The sequence below is a fragment of the Camelus bactrianus genome, chromosome 6 (genome assembly GCF_048773025.1).
Source record: "Camelus bactrianus isolate YW-2024 breed Bactrian camel chromosome 6, ASM4877302v1, whole genome shotgun sequence".
Lineage (NCBI taxonomy): Eukaryota > Metazoa > Chordata > Mammalia > Artiodactyla > Camelidae > Camelus > Camelus bactrianus.
The window spans coordinates 3,177,249-3,200,562 of record NC_133544.1 but is presented as its reverse complement, the minus strand read 5'-3'; the positions used below and the strand labels follow the sequence as shown (position 1 = coordinate 3,200,562).

Here is a 23,314-nt window from a genome sequence, read left to right as displayed (position 1 = left end):
GGTAGGTGGGGCCATTTGAAGGGCTCTCATTTGAAGCAGGACAGACAATGCACATAAGATAAAAAGAAGCAACATTTGACTCAAAATAATGTCATGGTAACAAGAATTATTAAGGGGAAATTATTCAGCCTTTGCTGCTGCTGCTGCATTGCCAGCTTTCGTCCTGGGGGCCCCGGCAGGAGGAGAGAGGGGCTCTGTCTTGGGGACGCAGGGGCTGCCCGGGGAAGGACCTGGAGCGCGTGTGGGAGAGAAGGAACAGCGTGGGGATGCGGAGAGGCGGGCACCACAGAAGTCCGGCTGACAGGCGTGGGAGGGCGCTCCTTACTGGGCGCTGTCCTGGAGCAGCTGCCACCCTCGGAGCGGGGAGAAATGAGGCCAGCGGGGCCCACCATGAGGCCCCCACTCGCACGGCCCCTGGGCGGCCCTGGCAGTGGGCTCATGTTTTTTAAGTTTCACTTCAGCACAGATGGTTTACGACCGCTCTCTCTGCTTCACTCCCACTGTCACCCGTCCCCTCCTGCGGGACAGCTGCACTTGCCTGGCTTCCGGGGCTGTGTGGCTGTGCTTCGGTCACTTCTCTGTGCAGCCAACGTGGCACTAGCTTGCCCAGAGGGTCAAGGGTGCAGGACCAGCGGTCACAAGGAGATGCGAACAGTAGTGCCTGCCAAGTGGGGGGAGAAGCAACACGTGAAACATGTGAAGCCAGCAGGAAGCTGGCGGAAAATCCTTCTGGCTACCAGAGGGGTGAGATGTAAATGGAGGGCTCGGTTCTCATCAGTGCCTGGTCAGAGTGGAAGGTCTCTTCTGCTAGGGACACACTCAGGAGCGCAGTGAGCACAACTGTAAACACATGGCATGTTTTCTTCTTTGATAGGAAATACATGACTAGACCTGATGAGAATCTGTGTCCTCTGTAAGGACCAGGAGCCATACTGCAAACAGCCAAGTACCCTGGGCTGTGATGCTGTGGATTTCAACATCCCAGGCTACTGGAGTGCAACTCTATATCTGCTGCATCCTGATGAAGTCTGGCACGCAAAACCATCCCGAAGGCAGCAAAACAGCCCTGGAAACAAGTGTTCATGTGACAAGGCTCCCACAAGTTTTCATCAATAAGTCAACGTACAAAGGACAAGAACAACTTGATGACAGCACTGGGGTGCAATACCACACAGTGGTGAGACACATTTGAATTGTTATTTGTATGTCTTAATTTCAGATTTATTTGGATATTCTGAATTGTTGATCATGCCAGAATTCAAATATGATGATGAGGAGATAACCTAGCAGATGTGAAACACATAAAGTGAAAGAGAGAAGATGGACAGAAAGTTTAAAACATTAAAAATTATCACTATATCATGACAACACTAACAATTTTATGGTCAAAATCATGAAGGAGAAGAATCATGACAGCCAAGAAGAGTAGATAATGAACCTTAAAAGAATAGAAATAAAGGTGATTATGAGAATCAGGAACTTCCCAGACAGGAAGCAAAAGAGTTAGAAGACAGGTGAAATAATAAAGGAAAAGTTTGTGTGTTCAGACGCATGTGAAGGTCCGCAGCAGCTGCCTTTAGATGAATTTGTTCAATAGACACCGTGGTCTTTTGTGATGGCCTGTCAAAGTGAACAATTGCAGTTTAAAATTTGGCAATTAGAATTTTTTAATTTCCAAAAGCTCTTCTCTACAACTAGGTTTTTAAAAAATATGTTTCTTTATATTACATTGTCTTTTGGGGGGGAGGGTAATTAAGTTTTATTTTTATTTATTTACCTTTTTTTAATAGAGGTACTGGGGATTGCACCCAGAACCCCCTGCATGCTGAGCACGCGCTCTGCTGCTGAGCTGTACCCTCCCCGCCTACAACAGGTTTTTGATCTAAGTAATTTTGTGGGTGATAGTGCTGTCACTCACGGAGATACATAAGACTGGGGAAGAACCCGTTTAGGGGTAAAATCAAGAGTGTCTTACTGTTTCATGCCTGGAAGAGGAACAGGAAGCACCGTTGAATCATACATCATTCAGACAATACTAGGTTGTCAACTAGCACACTAGCTTTCTGTGCCTTTCATTATCTTTTTTTTTTAAACAATCAAAAAAATTAATTTATTTTTTAATGGAAGTACTGGGGATTGAACCCGGGACCTCGTGCACGCTAGGCACGTACTCTACACTGAGCTACACCCATCCCCCCATTATCTTTTATACTCCTACGGTCCTACTGCCATCTCTGGAAAACATGGACAGGTGCTGCTCGGATTCTTCCAGAAAGGAAGCAAGGAGTACAGTTAGCTGACCGGCTCCGGCTTTTTCTACTTCAGGGTCCATCTCAGCTTTTAGCTGAGGTCATGCTCTTTTCAGGGCCTCTCCCAGCCAATGACTGACCAGGGCACTCTCTTCTCCAGGCAGTCCCCAGTCAATGATCGGGCCAGACAGCAGTACCAGGGCCTAGCCACTCCCCCGCACAGGGCTCCTCTGTGAGGCAGCCTTAGCCTGGAGCTCCCTGGTGGGCTGGCGGAGATTTGCCAGGTCTGTAATGCCATCTGACACTACCCGCCTGCTTTCACAGGTATTATTTTTCAGTAAACCTTCTGTGCTCAAACCCCATCTCAGCGTCTGCTTCCTGGAGAACCCAACTTGTGACACTGAGACCAAAGTACAATCTCAGTTTTCAGCTCTGGGCCATATATTAGTAAGATCATATGAAATGTTGACTTGGGGTATGTATTAGTCAGATACTGACACAACAATGCCATGTAACAAACAACCACAGAAGCTTGGCAGTATACAATAATCACTTATCTCCTGCCCAGCATACTAGGGTTAGCTGGGGCAGCTCTGCTCCCCGTGTCTCCTGCTGGGCTCTGGGCTGAAGGTGTCAGCGGGAAGCTCTTTCCGTGGTGGATTACTGGAGCGCAAGAGAGCAAGCCCAAGCGCCCACACGAGGGCGCTGCAAGCCTCTGCTCACGTGATCTTCACCAACATCAACCAGAGCCGGTCACAAGGCCAAGTCCAAAATGAAAGGGTAAAGAAAAACCTGACCACCCTGAGGTCACGGCAGAGGGTCTGGATGTATACTACTACTACTACCGTTACCACCTCAGAGGACCAGTCATCCACTCACTGCCAATAATGGTTCCATCAAGTTGGGGTAAGACCTGATATAGCCATACACAGTCAGCTCATACTTCCCAGTTATGTATCCTTTCTGTAAGACTGTGAACGCGTACTTGCAGGGTTTTGTCCAGGTTTAAGGGTAACTGAAGATTCCTGGGGAAGGCCTGAAGATTATTCAGATTAAAATGGCTTTCTGAATGTGCAAAGGCAAAATCTAACGCTTCTTTATTACCAATGTCATATGAAGATTGAGAATGCTTCTTAGTTCACTGAAATCTGATTAACATGCTTGGTGGGATATACCCTGTGACTCTGTCTTGCTGTGAAGCAGCTGTTTCAGGAATACATCCAAGGCAGAGCTTGGAGATTCTGTGGGTCTGGCCCTAGGTCACCACAATAAAGCAACTACTGCAATAAAGTGAGTCACATGAACTTTTTGATTTCCCAGTGCACATAAAAGTTATGTTTACACTATCCTGTAGTCTACTACGTGTGCAACAAATAACATTATGTCTAAAAAATGCACATACCTTAATTAACAAACACTTTATTACCAAAAAATGTTAACCATCATCTGAGCCTTTAGCAAATTGTAGAAGTAACATCAAAGATCACTAGGTGGGAATGGCTGTAGCTCAGTGGTAGAGTGCATGCTTAGCAGGCATGAAGTCCTGGGTTCAATCCCCAGTGCCTGCATTAAATAAACAAACAAACAAACCTAATCACCCCTCCAAGCCAAACCCCACTGATCACAGGTCACCATAACAAATAATAATGGAAAAGTTTGCAACATTGTGAGAATTAGAAAAATACAACACACCGTTAGGAAGTGAACAAATACTGTTGGGGAAATGGTGCCAACAGATTTGCTCAGTGTAAAGGTTTTGTACAATACACAGTATCTCTGAAGCACAATAAAGCACAGCACAATAAAATGAGGTGTGCCTGTGTGTGTGCGCGTTTAAACCACTTCACTGAGGTACATCTGACACAGAGGATGCTGTATGTACTGAATGTATATGATGATGTTTGTTTCAGGACACTGATGAACTTGTTTTGTTTTGTTTTGTTTTGTTTTGTTCTTTTGGGGGGAGGGAGGGTAAGAAGGTGTATTTAAAAAAAATTTTTATGGTGGCAATGGGGATTGACTCCAGGATCTCATGCACGCCAAGCACGTGCTCTACCACTGATGAACGCTGTTTTAATGTAGGCTTGATCTACTGTCAGTGTGACAATGCACACCTCTAAGCTCTCATCTTTTAATGTTCCTGAATCTGATCTACTGCACAGATCATAGGTATCTTGCAACCTTTATTTTCCAAATGTATAGAATTGGATTATAACAGAGCATAATTCTCAGAGCTTGCTACTGCTTTTATAATTCTTATCACAATCTAAAATTATTTTTAAACTAATTTTTTCAAAGTAACATACAGTTTAAAAATAAAGTTGTTCTTGGGGGAGGGTATAGCTCAGTGGTAGAGTGCGTGCCTAGCACGCACAAGGTCCTGGGTTCAATCCCCAGTGCCTCCATTAAAAATAAATAAGTAAATAAACCTAATTACCTCTCCCCTCCAAAAATAAATAAATAAATAAATAAATAAATAAAATTGTTCTAAAAGGCTCATAATGAAAAATAGTGGCCCCCAGCCCTACCAGTCCCCTTTCCTCTACCTGCTACACACAGACAACCACTCACTCTCAACCCTTAGCAGTTTCCAAATGTTTTAAGTCACCGATAGCTACTACGGGCTTCCTGTTATGACAGGTGAAGATTTAGCTCTTTTACCACCACTAACCCTTGCTTCTGCTGCCTCATCTTCTCATCATAGTTTACAATAAATTTTGGTTAAATCAATAATCAGTGTTTACACTTTTAAGGATGTGTAAAAGTTGCTCAGTGATGAGCCCAAAGGGTACCACTACATCCCTCCTTCTTATTTTTGATAGCTTTTATTCTGCCAAGGATTGCCTCGTATTTACATTTGCATTTTTTAAATTTTTTCCCTAAAGTCTCCAACAGATCCTTCAAATACCAATCAATATAATATTTTCACACCACTTAAATGCAGTGGCTCACCTATTAATTTCCTGGAATCCTCCTTCCCACAGCCTCACATCCTTCTGGGAATTCCTTTCCCCACTTTCCTAGACTAGAATCCTTGCTTCCGAGCTCCTATGCCTTCCTCATTCTTGGTTTAGCCTCTAGTTTTGCAGAAGCACATTCTGCAGGGCCGTGGCAAACACTAGCCACACTGCTGGTGGGTGTGTCGGCTGGCGCAGCTCTTCTAGACGGCCATCTGGCAGCTTCCATCAAAAGGAGGGTCCAACAATCCTGCTCCTGGGCACACTCCAGGGGAAATGCTCACATGCGTCCTTAAGAGGACACACACGAGGATGCTCACTGCAATGCCTTTGTGTATTTGTGTGCATGAAGCCTCCTGATTTCTGTAGACAATTTTATATCCTATTACTTCACTGAATTCTCTTAAGGGCAGTTTTTTTTAAATCAACAAATAGTAAAAGTTTTCTTCCTCTTTTAAAATATTTTACACATCTAATTTCTTCCTCTTGTCTGACTGCTTCGGTTAATACCTTCAGTACAGTGGTAAACGGTAGTAGAGTTGATGGTCACTCCAGTCTAGTCCTGACGTTAGTAGGGCTATGGGCATTCTATTTTATTTTAATTTTTATTAGACAATGGGATTTCTTTTTCACTTTTTTAATTAAAGTATAACTTACATAAAGTACTCAAGCCCTACATAGAACTTGATGGTTTTACAAATTTAGACACTTAGATCAAAACAGAGAATTTTCAGCACCCCAAAAGGCTCCCTGTGTCCCCTTCTCAGTATCTCCCTCAGAGATAACCACTATCACGACACTCTTGACTAGTTTTGTTTCTGAACTTCATATAAATGGAATTTTACAGCATGTACTTTTGTGCTGGCTACTTCCACTCAACACTGTGTCTGCGGGACTCGTCCACGCTGTGTGCAGAGCAGCAGGTACGTTGTCATTGCTGCGTGGTATTCCACAGAAATACGTCCATATACCACAACCCGCTTGACCATCCTACTGCTGATGGACACTGGGTTATTTCCAGTTTGGGTTATTATACATAAAGCTACTAAGAAAATTTTTTGATGCACACAGTATGTATCTCAGATGTATACACAAGAGTGGAATTACTAGGTCATAGGGTTTATGTATTTTAGTTCATCCATGTGCTTAGTTTTAGTAGGTATTGCAGAAACACTTTCCAAAGTGGTTGTAACCAATTTACACTTCCAGTTGTTCCATTTCCTCACCAGCACTTGGTTTTTCAGTGCTTTTAATGTTAGCCCTTCCGGTGTGAGTGCAAGGATACTACTGGGCTTTTGTTTTGAATCTCCCTGGTGAGTGATGATGCTGAGCACCCTGTCATAGGATTATTGGTCATCCAAATGTTACCTTTTGTGAAGTGTCTGCTCCAGTCCTTTGCTCATTTAAAAAACTGGGTTGCCTTTTTGTTGATTTGCTCTATATATTTAAAATTTTCATAGATACTGCAAAATTATACTTCAAAAAGTTTACATCAATTTACAATCCTATCAGAATTTACAAAGATGCTAGTTTTGTCACATACTCTTCAATGCTGTATATTTCAAACTTTTTAACATCTGCCAATTTGGCAAGGGTCAATGGTACTTCATTATTACTGTATTTTTAACTTTTTAAAATTGTGGGTATACAAAAGAGTATATATATGTATGTATATATACACACATACACATACATACATATATTCTAAAGAATAAGAATAAAACCAATAGCAATGTACCTATCACTCAGGTTAAGAAACAGAATATTATCAAATCTTAGAAGATCCCTGTGTGCCCCTCCCTGAGGTAGCTACCATCTTGTCTTTTGTGTTGTCATTTTGTATTAGTAAGGGGGTGGAGAGGATAAAGTCTGAAACAAAGATATTCAACATTGCATTAAGAAATGAAGAATTCTTTCTCTCTCACATGCCAGTACAATGGGAACAACTGTTTATTCTGAGTGGCCTAAAGTTCCACAATGATGTGCCTTGGTATGGATTTCCTTTTATCCATTTTGCTGGGTAACAGTTGGGCTCATTTATTCTGTAAACTCATGTCCTTCAGTACTGGACATTTTTCTTGGATATTTTATGGATTTCCTCCTCCAGTGCCTGGATGCTGACTGTGTAGGGCGGTCCCCTTCCCTCTCTCTTACTCTCCAAAGATTCCTGTTTTTCTTGCTGCTCTTTCTGGGAGATTTTCTCAATTTTCATTTCCAACCCTTCTGCTGTTTCTATTTCTGCTATCATGTTTTTAACATCCAAGAGGCCTTCTTTATTTTCTGAAGTTTCTTACAAAAAAGGTAATCCTGTTTTGATTCACAGATGCAACATCTATTTATTTGAGAATATTAACATTTGTTTTAAAATTTTCATCTCCCTTGTATGGCCTGTTTTATCCAATATTGCTTTTTTTTCTGTTCATCTGTTTTGATCTCTAAAACTCAACATTTCGAGGCTTGTCTCAGATGTGTGGATAATCCTTGGCTGTCTGCTTATGACTAAGAGCTGGAGACCAAGAGGCTGTTTGGAAGATCTGAGCACATGGTTTTTAGGATAGTCGGGCTTTGGGGTTCACTGCATGGTAATCTGCATGGGCTATTTCTTGAGGAAACCTCTTATGCCTACATCTTGGGAACTGTCAGATTCTCCAGAAAAGAATCTTCTAAAATTTCTGCATGGGGAGTAAAGCCCTGGTTGTCGGTGTTCTGGGGGACTGGTGGGGAGAAAAACGAGGATTTGGCATTCAGTAGTCACATGTTTACTTAATCCCCATGTTCAAGACACTGCTTGTGACCTTACTTTGGTTTAGAATCCCTGCACAAAAACTCTTTGTTTTGCTTTTTCCAAAGAATAAACTTTCAGATTCCCAAGAGGATGGGAATCTAGATTTGCAAGGATATACGTAGGATAGACTCCAAGAAGTGGGGTTGCTGGATTGAAGAGTACAGACATTTTAGATTTGGAATAATTATAGCCAAATTATTCTCTGTTGAGCTTACACTAATTTGCACCACCACCATCAGCAAGACATGACTGTTTCTTCACAACTTTGTAAACAGCAAACTTTTTCACTTTGAAAACAGGTGGGAAATATTTTATCTATATATTTTAATTTACACTTTTCTTCAGTCTGAGTTTGAGCATCTTTTCACGGGTAAGAGACGAATTTCTTTTCCCCTCAAATGCTTGCTCGTGCCCTTGGCCCACCGGGTCATTTTCCTTTCCTGGGTTGATTTCTAGGAGCTCTTTTCCAGTTTCTTGTTTGTTGACTTGCTTACAGTGGTTTATCAAAGGGAAAACTTTTTTTTTTTTAAACAAAACAAACATTTAAATTTTCTCGGCAAAGGTGATTCAGAGAATTTATATAAAGCTGGGAGAGGGACAACTGCGCAGGGAGCTTCCAGTGCAGCGGGGGCAGCACAGCCTTGGGATCAGGCATGCCTACCAGGCCTTCTGCGTCTCCTGACATGAGTGGCTGACTGGACGGGAGGGACAGCAAAGGAGGCCAACCCCAGCCTCCACCGTGCCCACCCTTCCCTAGGTGCCCGTTAGCAGGGCTCTGGCCCTAGCCTGAGCTCCACCACATGGGAGTTTGTCAGGCACAGGGGGAGCAGAAGCAGACAACTGCCTGTGGTGAACCATAACATCTCCTTGTTTCCCTTTTTTTTCTGTTTTGGAAGGAAAGGTCCCTGCAAGTCCCCTTCCTAAGCTGGGGAGGGACCAAAATGCCACAATAGCAGTAGGGACTATGGCGTCTGCCACAGTTGACCCTTGAAGAACAAGTTTAAACTGTGCCAGTCCACTTACATGCGAATATTTTTTCAGTAAATACATACTACAGGGCTGCATGATCCGTGGCTGGTCGAATCCAATGATGCAGATCTCCCCTCACTGCTTCTATGTTTTCTTTTTTATGTTTTTAACCTTTCATCCATTTAGATTTTTTCCTCCCAGATGGCTACCTACTTGTCCTAAGTCTATTTATTAAACATTCATCTTTTACTCACAGATATTAAATATTAAAAAAAATACAAAACATACAAAATTTTTGCGTGGCTTTATTTCTAGAATTCTCATGCTGTTCTGTTGACCTGTCTATTCATGCCCTTGCTACATTATTTATAATCATTCTGTTGTGTCTTTTAATATCTGGTAGCGCTGATTCCCCATTTCTTCTTTTTCGGAACTTTCTTGGCTCTTCTTACTTTTTCCACTTGAGCTTTGAAGTCATCTTGTCTAGTTTCCAAATATAATTCAGAATTTAATGGAATCACATTAAATTTATAAATTTAGGAAGAACTAACATCTTTATGATGTCGAGCCTTTCTGTTCAAGAATGTGCTGTGCCTTTCCACTTGTTCTTCTGAGTCTTTCTATAACATTTGAAAGTCTTTACCATAAAGATCCTGCAGTTCTTACTAAGCATATTCCTAGGTTTTATCTTATTCACAACTATTGTAAATAGAACCTTTTCTATATCTGCTAACTAGCATGGCTTGTGTATATATTGATTTCTGTACAGCAATTTTGTACCTAGCTACCTTACTGAAATCTTACTGCTTGCAATAGTTTCTTTATTCATTCTCTTGCATTTTCCAAGCAAAAATATCATTTGTAAATAATGATAATTCATCCCCTTCCCCCCTTAATCTGCATGTTTTTCACCTCTAAAATCCAGTTGTTTTTGGATATCCTGATCACCTAGAGCGTCTGTATTCATTCCTCAGGGCTGAGGTAACAAAGTACCACAAACCAGGTGACTTAAAACATTCATTGTCTCACAGTTCTGGAAGGTAGAAGTCCGAAGTCAAGGTGCAGGCGCGGCCACGCTCTCTGAGACTCGTAGGGGAGGCCCTTCCTTGCCTGTGGCTTCCTTCTGGCGTTTGCTGCCATCCTGGGGTGCCTTAGCTTGCAGCCACAGCGCTTCACACGCTGCTGCTGCCTCACACGGTGCCCCCCACCCCTGAGCCTCTGTGCGCCTCTCTTCTTCTCATAAGGACACCGGTCTCATGGAGCAGGGCCGACCCTGACGATGGCATCTTAAGTACATTTGCAAAGACTGTATTACAAGTAAGACCATGTTCACAAGCCCTGAGGGCTAGGACTTTAACGTGACTTTCAGGGGGACACAAGTCCATCTGTAACAGCAACGAAGCATTTTCCTCTCCTCTGTGCACCTTGAAGACTAGAATTTATAGCAGGAATCCACAGAATTATTTTGTAGTTTTGTTTTGAGGAATTGTCTATGGAACCCATAAAGTTGTGTGTAAAATTTGGTACGTGTATGCATTTAGGTTGGGGAATGCGGCTTAAAGCTTTCACTGGATTTTCAAAGGCATCTGTTACCTTCTAAAAATTTAAGAATTACTTATGCAGACCAAAAAGATAATAAGCTTTACAGTATTAAATCAAGTTCAAAAAATAATCACGTTTATTAGCTTTATTAAAATATAGATTAAGGAAGTCATCTACACTTAATGACTATACAGTGTATTACTGTTTATAAAGAGCTTTTACGTACATTTTGTCTTTTGGGCCTTTTCACATACCTAACAGGTATGTTTATAACACTCTAATTTTAGGCACAAGAAAAGAGATTCAGAGAGGTTACTCTATGAAGTGAAAAAGTAAGTAATGAAGTCAGTTCTTAAACTCAGGGCTTTAAAAAACCCCTAAGTGTATATATGTTTTAGTTTTTCAGAAATGGAATCATATCATACATACTTATCAGCAAATTAATGTTTTTCACTTAATATATTTTGGACATTTTTCCATGACAGTGTACGTGGATTTACATATTTTTTTAACAGGTAAATGTATGGCATTTCCAAAAATTTATTTAATTCCTTTCGATGGGTATAGTAATTTTCAATTTTTCACTACTAAGAGTAATGTTTCAGTGAAAATTCTAAAATACATAAACTCTGTACATTGTGAGAATAAATTCCTAGAATTGGAGTTGTTGAATCAAATCACATAACTACAATAAATGATTTGACTCATTATCAAATTACCCTCCAAAGAATAGCAATTTACATTCCTATGAATGGGGAGTAAAAGTGCCTACTTCTTGATATTTTTGCCAACACAAAAAATCTGTGGCAACACTATTATCAAACTTTTAATGATAATTTGTATTTTCCAAAGTGATAGTAAAAATTTTTGTTTTAACTTGCACGTCTTTCATTGTTAGAAAAGTTGAGCATCTCGGAGTGGGGACGGCAGGAAACTCGGAAGTTATAAACAAAAAGTGATAGATGCAGCTTTTGTGAATTGCTTACTTATATCCTTTGCCTATTTTTTCCACTGGGTTATTTTTCCTTTCTAACTGATCTTAAGAAGTATTTTTTTTTTAGTGATATTATCCTCTTGCCATATGTGTTACAAATATTTTTTCCAAGTTTGTTGTCTTTTTGAATGGTGTTTTGCGCCATGCAAGATATAGAATAAAAATGTCCTAACGCTTCTGAGTTTCAGGATATGTTTAGAAAAGTCTTCCCCATTTTAAGATTATAAATATATTATTGAACCAGTTTCTTTTTGGACTCTTACGGCTAAATTTTATATTTAAATCTTTGATCCATCTGGAGTTTATTTTGGTATGCGAATGGAATTAGGAATCCATATTTATTTTATTATAAATGACTAGCTGGTTGTTCCAATACCTTTCATTAAATGAACTTTGCCATCTTTACCAGTTGTCCATTTTTACTGGGGTCTAGTTCTCTGCTCTGTCATATTCCATTGATGCTTTAATTAAAGAGGTTTTATAGTATACATTAATACTGGGAGGAAAACTCATTCCCAACACTATTCTTCTTTTTCAGAATTTTCCATAGTGATTCTTAGATATTTATTCTTCTAAATGAAATTTAGAATAATTTTCACAAGTCCTAAGAAAATCTATTGATTCAGATTTGGATTGCATTCAGTTCATATATTGATTCAGGAAGAATCAGCATTTTTACATTGTTGAGTCTTCTTACCCAAGAAGAAGGAGTTTTCATGGAATTATTTTATTTAGTTTTTTCATAGTTTTAAAGTATTATTCAAGCAGTTCTGAAAACTTTCTAAATATATTCCAAGACATTGCCTCAGCTCAACCCCAGGGGGCGCCATTCACACTGTAGTCAATGATTAAAGGCCCCTACTTCCCTGTGTGATGAGTTCACTTCTACATCTTACTTTGTTGTTGTGGATGTGATATTTTCTTTAGCTATATTTAAATTAGATACCATTTTGACATGAGAAAGTTACTGATGTTTGAATATTAATTTTATAACCTGCTATACTTGTTTCCTCAGGTTTCCAGTTGACCCTCCTAGGTTTTTCAACATGCAGTCATGGATAACTAATAACTTATGTCACTTGAACTGTCACCTGCTGTGCTGGCTAGCACTTCCAACACAGTATTAGATAGTAAGATCATGAGTAGAACTCATGTCACATCTTTTGACCTCAAGTCCTGTGCTCTTTTTTGGGTACATATTCAATCCACTAAACAGCTGCTGAGCACCAATGATCTATATGAGAAAGACATGGTAAAAAGAGAAATAAATTGTTCAGTGCCCTAGTTCATAATCCTTTCTTATCCCAATACACAGATCCAGAGCCACAGTAAGTATTCAGTTGATAAATCTTATGCTGTTAAAACCTTTCCAGCAAATTCAATATTCTATCCTACTAAATTAAAATCTGACCCTAAAGAAAGATTATTCTCCAAGGACAGGACAGGGTTTTGTTTCGTGTTTGTTTTTTGGGGAGAGGGAAGCCAGCTGGGGCTAAGACAGTGAGTGAACAAGGGGCACCCTAAATGTTTACCTGAAAGCCAAATACATAAAGTAAACAGGGGGCTGAAGCCCCGTTAAGACACTAGAGGGAGAGCTATCCGAAATCACAAGGGATGTGGCCCTGAAGCCGAGTTTAACCTCTGGGGTAAGATACGAGAAAAGCAAGCATGAAGGAGCATGTTTTCAAGTATGTGAACTGTAATCACGTGTAGCTAACAATCTGGTGAGATGAAACAGCGACGTGATAAATGCCATAATAAAGTTAAGTATTAACATTAAGTGCTAGATGTTAGAGAATGTTTCTCAAAGGATGTGAGTCATTCATTTGGCAAATCTATGTGGAGTACCTGCTGAATGTCAGGCCCCAACCTAGGGAGAAGACACTGAACAAAAGAGATAGCGCGCCTGTTCTCCAAGAGCTTACAGTCTCCTGGGGAGGTGGGAGTTACGTAAGTAAACACAGACATCTGTGTGGGTCTATCATATACATATTATTAGAGACTGTGTCAAGGGCTATAAAGGAAATAACAATGCTGAGAAAATAACAGGGTGCCGTAATTTAGACGTGGGGTGTCCGGGAAGCCCCTCTAAGACAGCAGCCTCTAAGTCGAAACCTGAGGGATGAACCGGCAGGGTAAACAGCAAGCCGGGCAGGGGCGGTTTTCCAGTTAAGGTTTAAAGAATGAGGCGGCGTTCTATCCTCTCCGATGAACAGAGGAGAGGGAATTCAGCTTATGCAGAGGCACGAAAGCGCAGGTGTGACAGGTATGAGGAACCACAAATACCACAGCTCAGTAAGGGAGCATGTATAAACAGAAATACCAGGAAGAGAAAGGAAAAAAAAAGACAAAAATATGAGGAAGATGGATAAGGGGAAAACTAGAAGTTCAATTCGGTATATGTTGAGCATCTATTATGTGCTTCATGCTACCCCAGGGAATTCTTCCAATTTTAAAGAGTAAGAAGAAGGGTTCCTCCTCTCAGTAAACGCAGCATCTAACTGCGTCGGTAACCGTAGCATTCCCCTTTTAAAGAGAACCTTTTGGAGAATACTCCCCACCCTGTCCTAGACTGGATCTTTTTAATATCATAAACTGTATCTTTACTTTCCCAAACAGTAACTCCTAAAGTAGATTTTTTACTTATTTATTTTTTGTTATTTATTCATTTATTTTAATTGAAGTATAGTCGATATACAATGTGTTAATTTCTGGCACACAGCATAGCGGTTCAGTTAGACGTCTACATACATATTCCTTTTCATGTTCTTTTTCATTAGAGGCTATTCCAAGGTATTGAATATAGTTTCCTGTGTTCTACACACAGCAGACCCTCTTGTTTATCTATTTTATGTATAGTAATGGGTATCTGCAAATCTCGAACTCTCAATTTATTCCTCCCCACCTCATTTCCCCCTGGTAACCGTAAGTTTGTTTTCTATGTCTGTAAGTCTGTTTCTAAAGTGTATTTTTAAATGAACAAATGCTTCTTCCTTCCTATCGCAGCCTACCCACCCCCGCAACTCTCCACAGCGGCCTATGGCTAGAAATCAGCCCACTGTACCAGCCGCCCCACGGCCGCGGTACTCCAGAGGCTGGCTGAGCTCTCCCGGTAATGTCCAAGCAGCCTGTAAACATGTTTGACATACAGCACACCAACTTTTTTTTTTTTCAGACTTTTCTCTGTCTTGCTTAAGATTCTCAGAAAAAGAAATTGTTACTGAGGTTTAAGCTTGAATGTCCTTGTTCTAATCTCTAGAGATAAATCCCTTGGACAGGCTGTCATTGAACCTCTCACTGGAGGAGCTCAACAATGAAAAGCGAAGCTGGCACAAGTTCTAGCTTCAAAAAGTGATGTCTTCACGTGGGTCCAGCTCTAAGAACCCTCTGAGTAATGAGTCAGCTGGTTCTGTGCTTGTGAGCGAGTGTCATAGCCTTGTGACAACTGATTCTCTCACTTTCTCCCTACATTTTCCCCTCCACCGCTACAGTTTGGAACCCATATTTCTGTCTTATCCCTAGAGTCTGAGAATATTAAAACAGCATACATGGAGCTGCATTTAGATGAGGGTGGGAGACAGCTGTGGGTCTTTTAAGGCTCGGAGTGGAGAGCTTGGACAGTAAGTAGAGGTGCTTTTGTTAATCGGATAAAAAGAGTAATTCTGTTGACAACCACCAGTCCCACCACCAACCTCTCAGGCAGAACTAACCACTGTTTCCCCTCTTTCCTTGATCAGCATATTTGGGCTGCAGGCAAGGAGGCAGCGCAGGCAGCGCAGTGTGGGAGTTTGTCCAGGAGGCAGGGAAAATCACTGTGGAGCTGCCGTCCTGCAGGGGTCAAGAGGGACTTACTACAAGAGCATGGTGGAAAAATTAGTTTTGAAAAGAAGAGATACCTCTTCCTTTGATCCTAGAAGAGTCAGAGTGGGTTCAGATACAGATACAAATGCATGTACAGCTTGGAAACTGAGGGAGGTTCACACTTTCTGACAGAGATTCCTGAACTTCCTTGGTTCTCAGAGCCCTTAGCATCTCAGGAATTTCTTCAAGTCACCCCTAGACCAAAAGAACACCCAGTAGTTCTGTTTATAAGTCCAAACAACCTAATACATAAGTATTTATCCCTAAAATTTAGTAGCTGTTTGAAAAATAAACTGGGCACTGTACAGTTCGGATTGAACCCATATACATTTCATCCATTTCAAGTGCATAAAATTCAGTGGTTTTTTTTAGCATATTCAGCATTGTGCCACCATCACAATCAACATTAGAACATTTCTGTCACCTTAAAAAGAAACACCACACCCATTAGCAGTCGCTTCTCCTTCCCCCTCATGGAAGGGTGCTTCCATCTCTAAGCAACCAATAACCTATTTTCTGTCTCTAAAGATTTGCCTGTTCTTGACATTTCACATAAATGTAATCATGTGATACGTGGCCTCTGTGTCTGCCTTCTTTCATGCAGCATGTTTTCAAGGTTTATCCATGCTGTAGCATGCATTGGTATTTCATTTCTTTTTATGGCTGAATAATATTCAATTGTATGGACAGGCTACATTTTGCTTATCTATTCATCAGTTAATGAACATCTGGTTTGTTCCTACCTTTTAGCTATTGACTCATGCTGCTATGAACATTCGTGTCCAATTTTTTGTGTGGACGTGTTTCCACTTCTCTTGGGTGTACACCTAAGAGTGGAATTGCTAGGTCATGTGATAACTGGTTAAACTTTTGAGGAATACCAGACTATTTTCCAAAGTGGCTGCACTGTTTTACATTCCGACCAGCAGGAGATGAGGGTTTGAATTTCTCCACATACTCATTTGGTATTACCTGTCTTTTCGATTATAGCCACCCTAGTGGGTGTGAAGTGGGATCTCACTGTGGATCTGATTTGCATTTCTCTGATGACAATGATGTTGAGCATCTTTTCATGTTCTTACTGGCCATCTGTGTATCTTCTTCGGAGAAATTTCTATACAAGTCCTTGGCCCATTTTAAAAATAGGTTGTTTCTTGAGTTGTGGGAGTTGTTTATTCTACATACAATATCTTATCAGATATATGATTTGCAAATATTTTCTCCCATTCTGTGGTTGTCATTCCTAGTTTTGAGTTTTTAAAAAATCTTTGAATTAAAAAAAATACATTGCTTCATTTGAATTGCTATTTTTCTCCTTTTAGCAATGTATAGTTTAAAAATGAGTATATTTTGCTGCTTTACTCCAAGATGTTTCTCTTTGGAAAACTGAATTCAAATTTTGTTTCTGCTAATACCTAGCTCTAGGGTAGGAATTTGCACAAGTCATTTCGTTACTCTGACACTTCATTTTCTCATTCGTAGAAGGGTGATAAGGGTGCCTACTTTACAAGGTTGTGCATGAAAATGAGAGGGTGTAAAAGCACTTAGCATAATGCCTACATAGCACGCTCTCACAAAATGGGCTGTATTTGAAAATCCTAAAAGACCTTTTAAAAAACACTTTTATTTCAAGATATGTGTGAAATAGTAAGTATTGCCCCAACTTAATAGTGGTTATTTAAGAAAGAATAAGACTTTATATAAATCAATTTGTATCAAAAAACATATCGTAGTTTAGCAGTTCTGATGGTTTGTCAGTTTGACCATGTTGCAAATGTGAAAGAGTGCTGTATCAAGGACATTATGTCATGCTGTTTTCCAAATTCGTTTTCAAGTCCCATAATGGTTTTATAAGTACTGAGTCGTAATACAATCGAATAAGCTCATCCAACAAGATAAATGACAGATTGGTTACTTTACATAGCGAGTCAGTAAAAAATCTGAATGTGATTTCTACAGATACTTGCCTACCCCCATTTCTCTTTATAAGGTCACTGCAGCAAACACTGTTTCCCTTCAAAGTTAAAAAACAAAACAAAAAACCCCCAAAAAACTCACACTTTTCAGCATCTTAATGGAGTAATCTCTGAATCTGAAAAACAGCAAATTTGGCCTAAAGTATGGAATACTTTAATACTTAATACATATGGAATACTCCATATGTATTAAGTTGCAAAAATATGGTATGCTTTTTTCATCAATGAAAATTCTTCCTCTTCTCCTCCACCTCCTAGATTGTCCCACTGTTCCCACTCACTTCCTTGGTGATGGGATCCAGGCTTTAAGTCAATCTATGAGCTAATAACTGCCAGATACCAGTTGGAAGGCAAGACTCCTCGCCAGATCTGATTATTCAGCTGCGTCCTGGACGTTTCTTGTAAATGCCTTAGGGACACTGCACACTCAGCAAGTTCAAAACTGAGCTCTTGCTCTCTTTCAAAGCATGCTCTTCTTCAGCCTTTTCATCTCCACCCTCCAGCTGCTTATGCCTACTCTGGAATCATTCTTGACTCCTCCGTGTTTCTCCCACAAGTCACATCTGATCTGCTGGGAAATGCTATCGGTGTTACCTTCAGAATACAACTAGGATTCTCTAACCTTTGTTAATCTCAACTGCTACCATTTCTCATCCAAGCCTCTGTCATCTTTGGCGTAAGTGACTACTATTGGCCTCCAAAGTGGCCTCCCCTTCCCACTCCTGCCTCCCTTAGCCTACTCTCAACCAGCACACAGATGGATTTTTAAACCCTGCAATGGCTTTCTGCTCAATCTGCTCCAGCCACACTGCCTGTCTTGCCATTCCTTGAACATGCCAGGCACACTCCTGCCTTGGGGTATCTGCTGAGGCCTTTCCCTCTGCTTGGTGTGCTCTTCCCCCAGATCTTCCCATGGCCCATGCTCTCATCCCTTTCAAGTCTTTGCTGAAATGCCACTTCTCAAGGAGACTTATCTTGACCACCATATTTTAAACGGTAAGCTACTCAACACACTCCCAACCCCCCTTATCTTACTCTACTTCTTTTTCCTAGCACAACCATGGTGTCACCTACTTATTTGTGTTCACTGTTTATCTTCTATCTTCTCCTTATAAGAATATAAACTCCAGTAATGGAAAAGAATCTGAAAAAGAATATATATATGTATTACTGAATCACTTTGCTGTACACTTTAAACTAACATAACATTGCAAATCAACTATACTTCAATAAAAAAAATACAAACTCCGTGAGTGAGGGATTTTGTTTACTGATGCATCCAAAAGGCTACAATAAAGCGACAGGTGTGGGCACTCAAATATACGTATTTGATAACAAATTTTATGAAGGTCCCTCACATTGTGGAGTGTGCATACAATCTTGTTGAAAGGCAGCATGTACATACCAAAAGATAAATATCAATACAAGATAATTAGCACATGCTGTTGAATACCAAGAGAAGATAACATGTTAGGATGGTACACATAATAAACGAAAGCTCGGAGAAGTGCCACATTTAGTTTAGAGAGGTAATTTTTAAATTTGGGGGGAAGGTGGTCATACCTCCTTGAAAATCTGATGAAAGCTATAGACTTTGATGATGTAATGAACATATATACAAGATTCTGAATACAATTACAAGAGGTTCAAACATTCCCTGATGCCACCCATGAAACCTGAATCAAGAATCATTGGTTTCAAGGATGTCACCCAAGGCCTGGAAAAGGCTTGGTGAAGTTAGGACTCAAACCAGTTCCTGAAGAACAGGTTATGAAGATGAAAGGAGAGGAAGATCTTTTCAAGCAAGAGGAAGAGCTAAATGTGAGGGCAGAATAGCTTGACTAGACTAGAGGATTTATGTGATATGTAAGTATAGGCTGAGAACTGCTTCGTGTATGACTTAAATAATATGGATATTGAAAGTCATAGAGAGTTTTTGGGCAAAAGAATGTAATGCCCAAAGCATTGTTTTAAGAAAATTAATCTGGTGGGGTTTTTTAAGGAGGAAAGTTGAGACAAAAAAGTTAAAATAAGGAAATATTCACAAAGCTATTATATAATGATTCAACTTTGAAGGTATGGAAAGGGAGCTGATAAGGTTTAGAAACTAATAAATTTGAGGCACGAATCCATTTAGAGACACCTGGTTTGAAACTGAAAATCAGAAATAAACTTTAGGTCAAGCCCAGTTACATAAATTTGGGTATTTATTGAATCCCTGAGTGTGGTGGGGGTGGGGGGATGACAAGAGAAAAAGTATAATAGAGATTATTCGAAGGCTTTGAATGGGACAAAGTGAACAGCCTATTATTACTCTGATCACAATAAAATGATAAATTTATATAGACTAAAACCTTAATAGAAGCCTAAGGTATACAGGTATTATGCGCAATTGAAAGTTGTGGGTTAACTGAGGGCTAATACAATTTTTTTGTCTTAATTTTTGTTTGCTGAGGTTTTTCCTCCAAAAAGTATTAGGCTTTTTTTCCCTCTGATAACTAGGGAACACAGATGAATTGTTTTTAGATGATTTGGGATGTCATTATCCCTTGAGATCATTATAAATACACATTTTCAATATAAAATAACACAGTTATAGGCAATTGGGATAAATCCATGGTGACCACAGAATACATCCCGATATTTTTAAAGACTTCTGATATCTATCTGACTTTTAGCAGAAGACAGTTAACATCTAAAAAAACTGTAACAAAAAAATCTTTAAGTATTTTAGGTATGTATTCATTAAGATTTTAGTCTAGTACTTTTTTGCCAACAAGTACAAAGGATACAGGATGTTAGTGTCATATGCATTATTACATCATTGACATAGTTTCCACTGGCCTCTACTTGCTTTGTAATACATAAATGTTTATGATTTAGAGTCCTCTTACTTTCGAACTTAACTCCCTCTACTTTTGTGACACTCTAGCTATGACTTGTACGTAAAAGAAATATATCATTCTTGATGTAACGTTTGTTGGCTCCCCCCGCCCCCGAATCTACCAGAATGCTTCTGTCACCTTAGAAACTTTCTTATTTTAGTGCAACAGGCCAAGAAACCCAGGAACGACATGGTGATTGCTTAATCTGCAATACGTGTGCCTGTCCTTACACATCTAAACCTAGTATAGTAAGACCTGTAACTGTGCCTAGTAAACAACTTCGCAGATTCCAGCTGAGCCTTTTTTAAAAAAGTCAATGGCTCTAACTTAATTAAGGGCTCTTATTAAACTACTGAGCAAGAGAAGTGAATCCTGCTCAGATTCAGTCTCGGGTTCCCAAAGCCATTCCCGACCCTCCTTCTCCCGGCTTTCTTTCTAAACGCCTGGTGGAGACCAACTGAAGAACATAAGTACCAGCACAACCCGCTTCCCTTAGATCAGCCAGTGCTCACGACGGATAGGGATTCAGACATCTAACTTGCAGACGCGGATGCTGTGTATCTATACACTCCTCTCCCCGCCACCCCGCCTGAAAAACAGACGGTGAAGCGCAAAACGGACTCTGGGAGGTGCAGAGGGCTTCCTGACCTGAGCATCAGACGGTCGCGCGGGGTGGCCAGGGGAGGCCGCGGAGGTGGGGGCCGCCCCCCGCCCGGCCTCGGGGCTCCCCCGCACCCTCCGGTCGTGTGAACATGGAGGCTTCCAAGCTCGGGTCACCGTACCCCACGTGCGGACCCCTAATTGGGCGGCGACCGAGGCGGCTCCTCTCTCCGCTCCTCAGGGTCCCCGGGCCCGCAGGGGAAGACTGGAGGCTGCTGAGGAGGCCGCCCCGAGCTCACCTCAGCGCTGCGGACCGTAGCCCCGCCGCGGCTTCCCCCCTCCGGCCCAGCCTCAGTGAGGGTGGCGGAGGCGGCAGCACTGCCAGCCCGCCCCCGGACCCCCGCCGGCTACACCTGCGCCGCCACGGGGTCGCCCCGAGGCCGTGCCCGGGGGAGGAGCCTGCGGACGCCCAGCCGCGTGGAGCGCGCCAGGTGAGCACGCCTGCGCAGACGGGCCGTAAACAAGCCCGCCCCTTCTCCTCGCCGGCCTCCGCGGGGCCGGCTCGCGGGTGGGTGGGGCCAGCAGGAAGAGGCGGGGGGAGAGCGAGAGCCCGGGACGGCGCCTGCGCGGTGGGCGTGATCCGGGCACTTAGGGCAGGATGAACGCTGCTTTCCAAGATGGCGACGGAGGGAGGAGGGAAGGAGATGAACGAGATTAAGACCCAATTCACCACCCGGGAAGGTCTGTACAAGCTGCTGCCGCACTCGGAGTACAGCCGGCCCAACCGAGTGCCCTTCAACTCGCAGGGATCCAACCCTGTCCGCGTCTCCTTCGTAAACCTCAACGACCAGTCTGGCAACGGCGACCGCCTCTGCTTCAATGTGGGCCGGGAGCTCTACTTCTATATCTACAAGGGGGTCCGCAAGGTACCGACCCGGGCTTCACCGGGGCTCGCCAGCGGCGTGGGCAGAGGCCGGGAGCTGGGCGGTGACAGCGGGGGCCAGGGTGACCGATGGGGTGGCCGTCGCTCCTACTTTTGAGTGGGCCGGTAACTCCGCTGGAGTGCTCCTGAGGAAGGGGGATTCGGGAGTGAGGAGGGTGGTGGCGGGGGTGTCTCGAAGGGGTGGGGGCGGAGGAAAGGAACCGTGCGGTGGTGGGGTCCGGCAGGGAGGCCCCAGAAGGGCCGGCTGCCTCCCCTCCGGCAGGATCCGTCGGGCTCTGACACGGCCGGGGAGCGGGCCTGCGAGTCCCCGGAAGAGGTGGGGTGGCCGTCTGGTCTGTTTCGACCGCCTTGCCTCCCGGGAGGGTTGAGAGTCTAGCTCTGGGTTGGAGAACCGGGGCGCGGGGCGACTTGGGAAGATCTGTAAGGCGGAACCGGGGCTGGGAAGAAGAGGACTTGAGACTAGGTCAGAAAGGACCTGCTCGGCACGAAGGGCTACTCCACCTGCTGCCGCACTGACACTTCCTAGGAGCCTCTCCTTCTGGTGTTAACACTTTGAATTTCCGAAAACATCCGAGGGAGGACGGCTGTCACTGTCTCCGCGGAGGGAACCCCCACTTGAGAGAGTGTTAGAGAGGGTCAGCTTGTCCCTTGTCGTACGGGGAAGGGCTGAGTACTACAGTTAGGAGGGCGAAAAGATGTTTCCAGTGAACTAAGCTAGTTCCTAGGGATTCTGTGTGAGCGTGCCCAGCTCAGTCTTGCCCAGCTAGTCAGACTGTGTCCCCAACAGGAAGGGATATGCCTTAAAAGCTACTTTACAAGAACCATTCTTCCTGGCGGGCGATTTAACAGTAATTCTGTCAAGCATGTAATCATCCTTTAAAAATATCTCTTTAACAGAAGCAACTTAGGAGAGTTTTTCTTTCATTGGCTACGTAACTTTGTTCTGATTGAGAACTGCTTACTTTTGAGGTATGTGGTCTTTGAGTCTACTCTCGGAAGAGTGAGGGAATTGCTCCCCTCAGCACCTCGGCTTGTGAAACGGTGATAAAAGGTTAATTTATAAGTGTTCAGTCAGTGTGAAAATAAATTGTATACATTGAAGAGTGAACATTTTCTAGGAGTTTCTTTATCCAGAAGCGGTACGTTTTTGCTTGTTTAAAAGAACTAGGGATGTGACAGTGGTATCTAATTGTAGCGAGTTGTCTAATTTGTTCAAGGTGAATCTTTTTGTTAGTGTTTGTGGTAAGTGTACTCCTGTATTTGAGGTACACTGTTACAAATTGTTGAAAAATTCGCTTGACTTTCTTTCGGAATTGGAAAAGTGTGAAGTGTAGTTAGTAGTCTAGGAGCTGAAGTTTTAGTCCTCCTCCCAACTTTGTCACTGACTTGTTGGGTGACCTTGAACGTACACACGTTGTGATTTATAGCATAATGGCAGTAATGAACTTTAAAGCCTTGAAACACTCAGTAGATGTAAAATATAGTTAAACACTTAGAGCAGCTGTCAAATAGGAGCTGCTGTCTTGACAGCAGACAGACAGACTGAAAGGATC

At 42.1% G+C, this 23,314-nt stretch overlaps 1 protein-coding gene and 1 long non-coding RNA gene across 17 annotated transcripts in view; one reads left to right on the top strand and one right to left on the bottom strand.

Annotated features, from left to right (window-relative positions):
- On the bottom strand, positions 1–21,475 carry LOC141577866 (uncharacterized). The gene is made up of 3 exons (XR_012507331.1): positions 20,867–21,475; positions 18,408–18,477; positions 1–661 (listed from the first exon to the last, which is right to left on the bottom strand). It is a non-coding gene; the product is annotated as an uncharacterized LOC141577866 (long non-coding RNA).
- Positions 21,472–23,314, top strand: part of WDR20 (WD repeat domain 20) — a 59,852-nt gene continuing 58,009 nt past the window's right edge. For 11 of the 16 annotated variants that reach the window (XR_012507330.1, XR_006719699.2, XM_045505778.2 and 8 more), the window contains exon 1: positions 21,472–21,744. Coding sequence is in view for 13 of the 16 variants with exons in the window: in XM_045505778.2 (XP_045361734.2) it covers positions 21,496–21,744 (249 nt within the window). In the remaining 3 variants the exon portion in view is untranslated. The remainder of the gene's footprint in view (positions 21,745–23,314) is intronic. The other 5 variants (XM_045505775.2, XM_045505776.2, XM_045505774.2 and 2 more) reach the window with 2 other exon arrangements.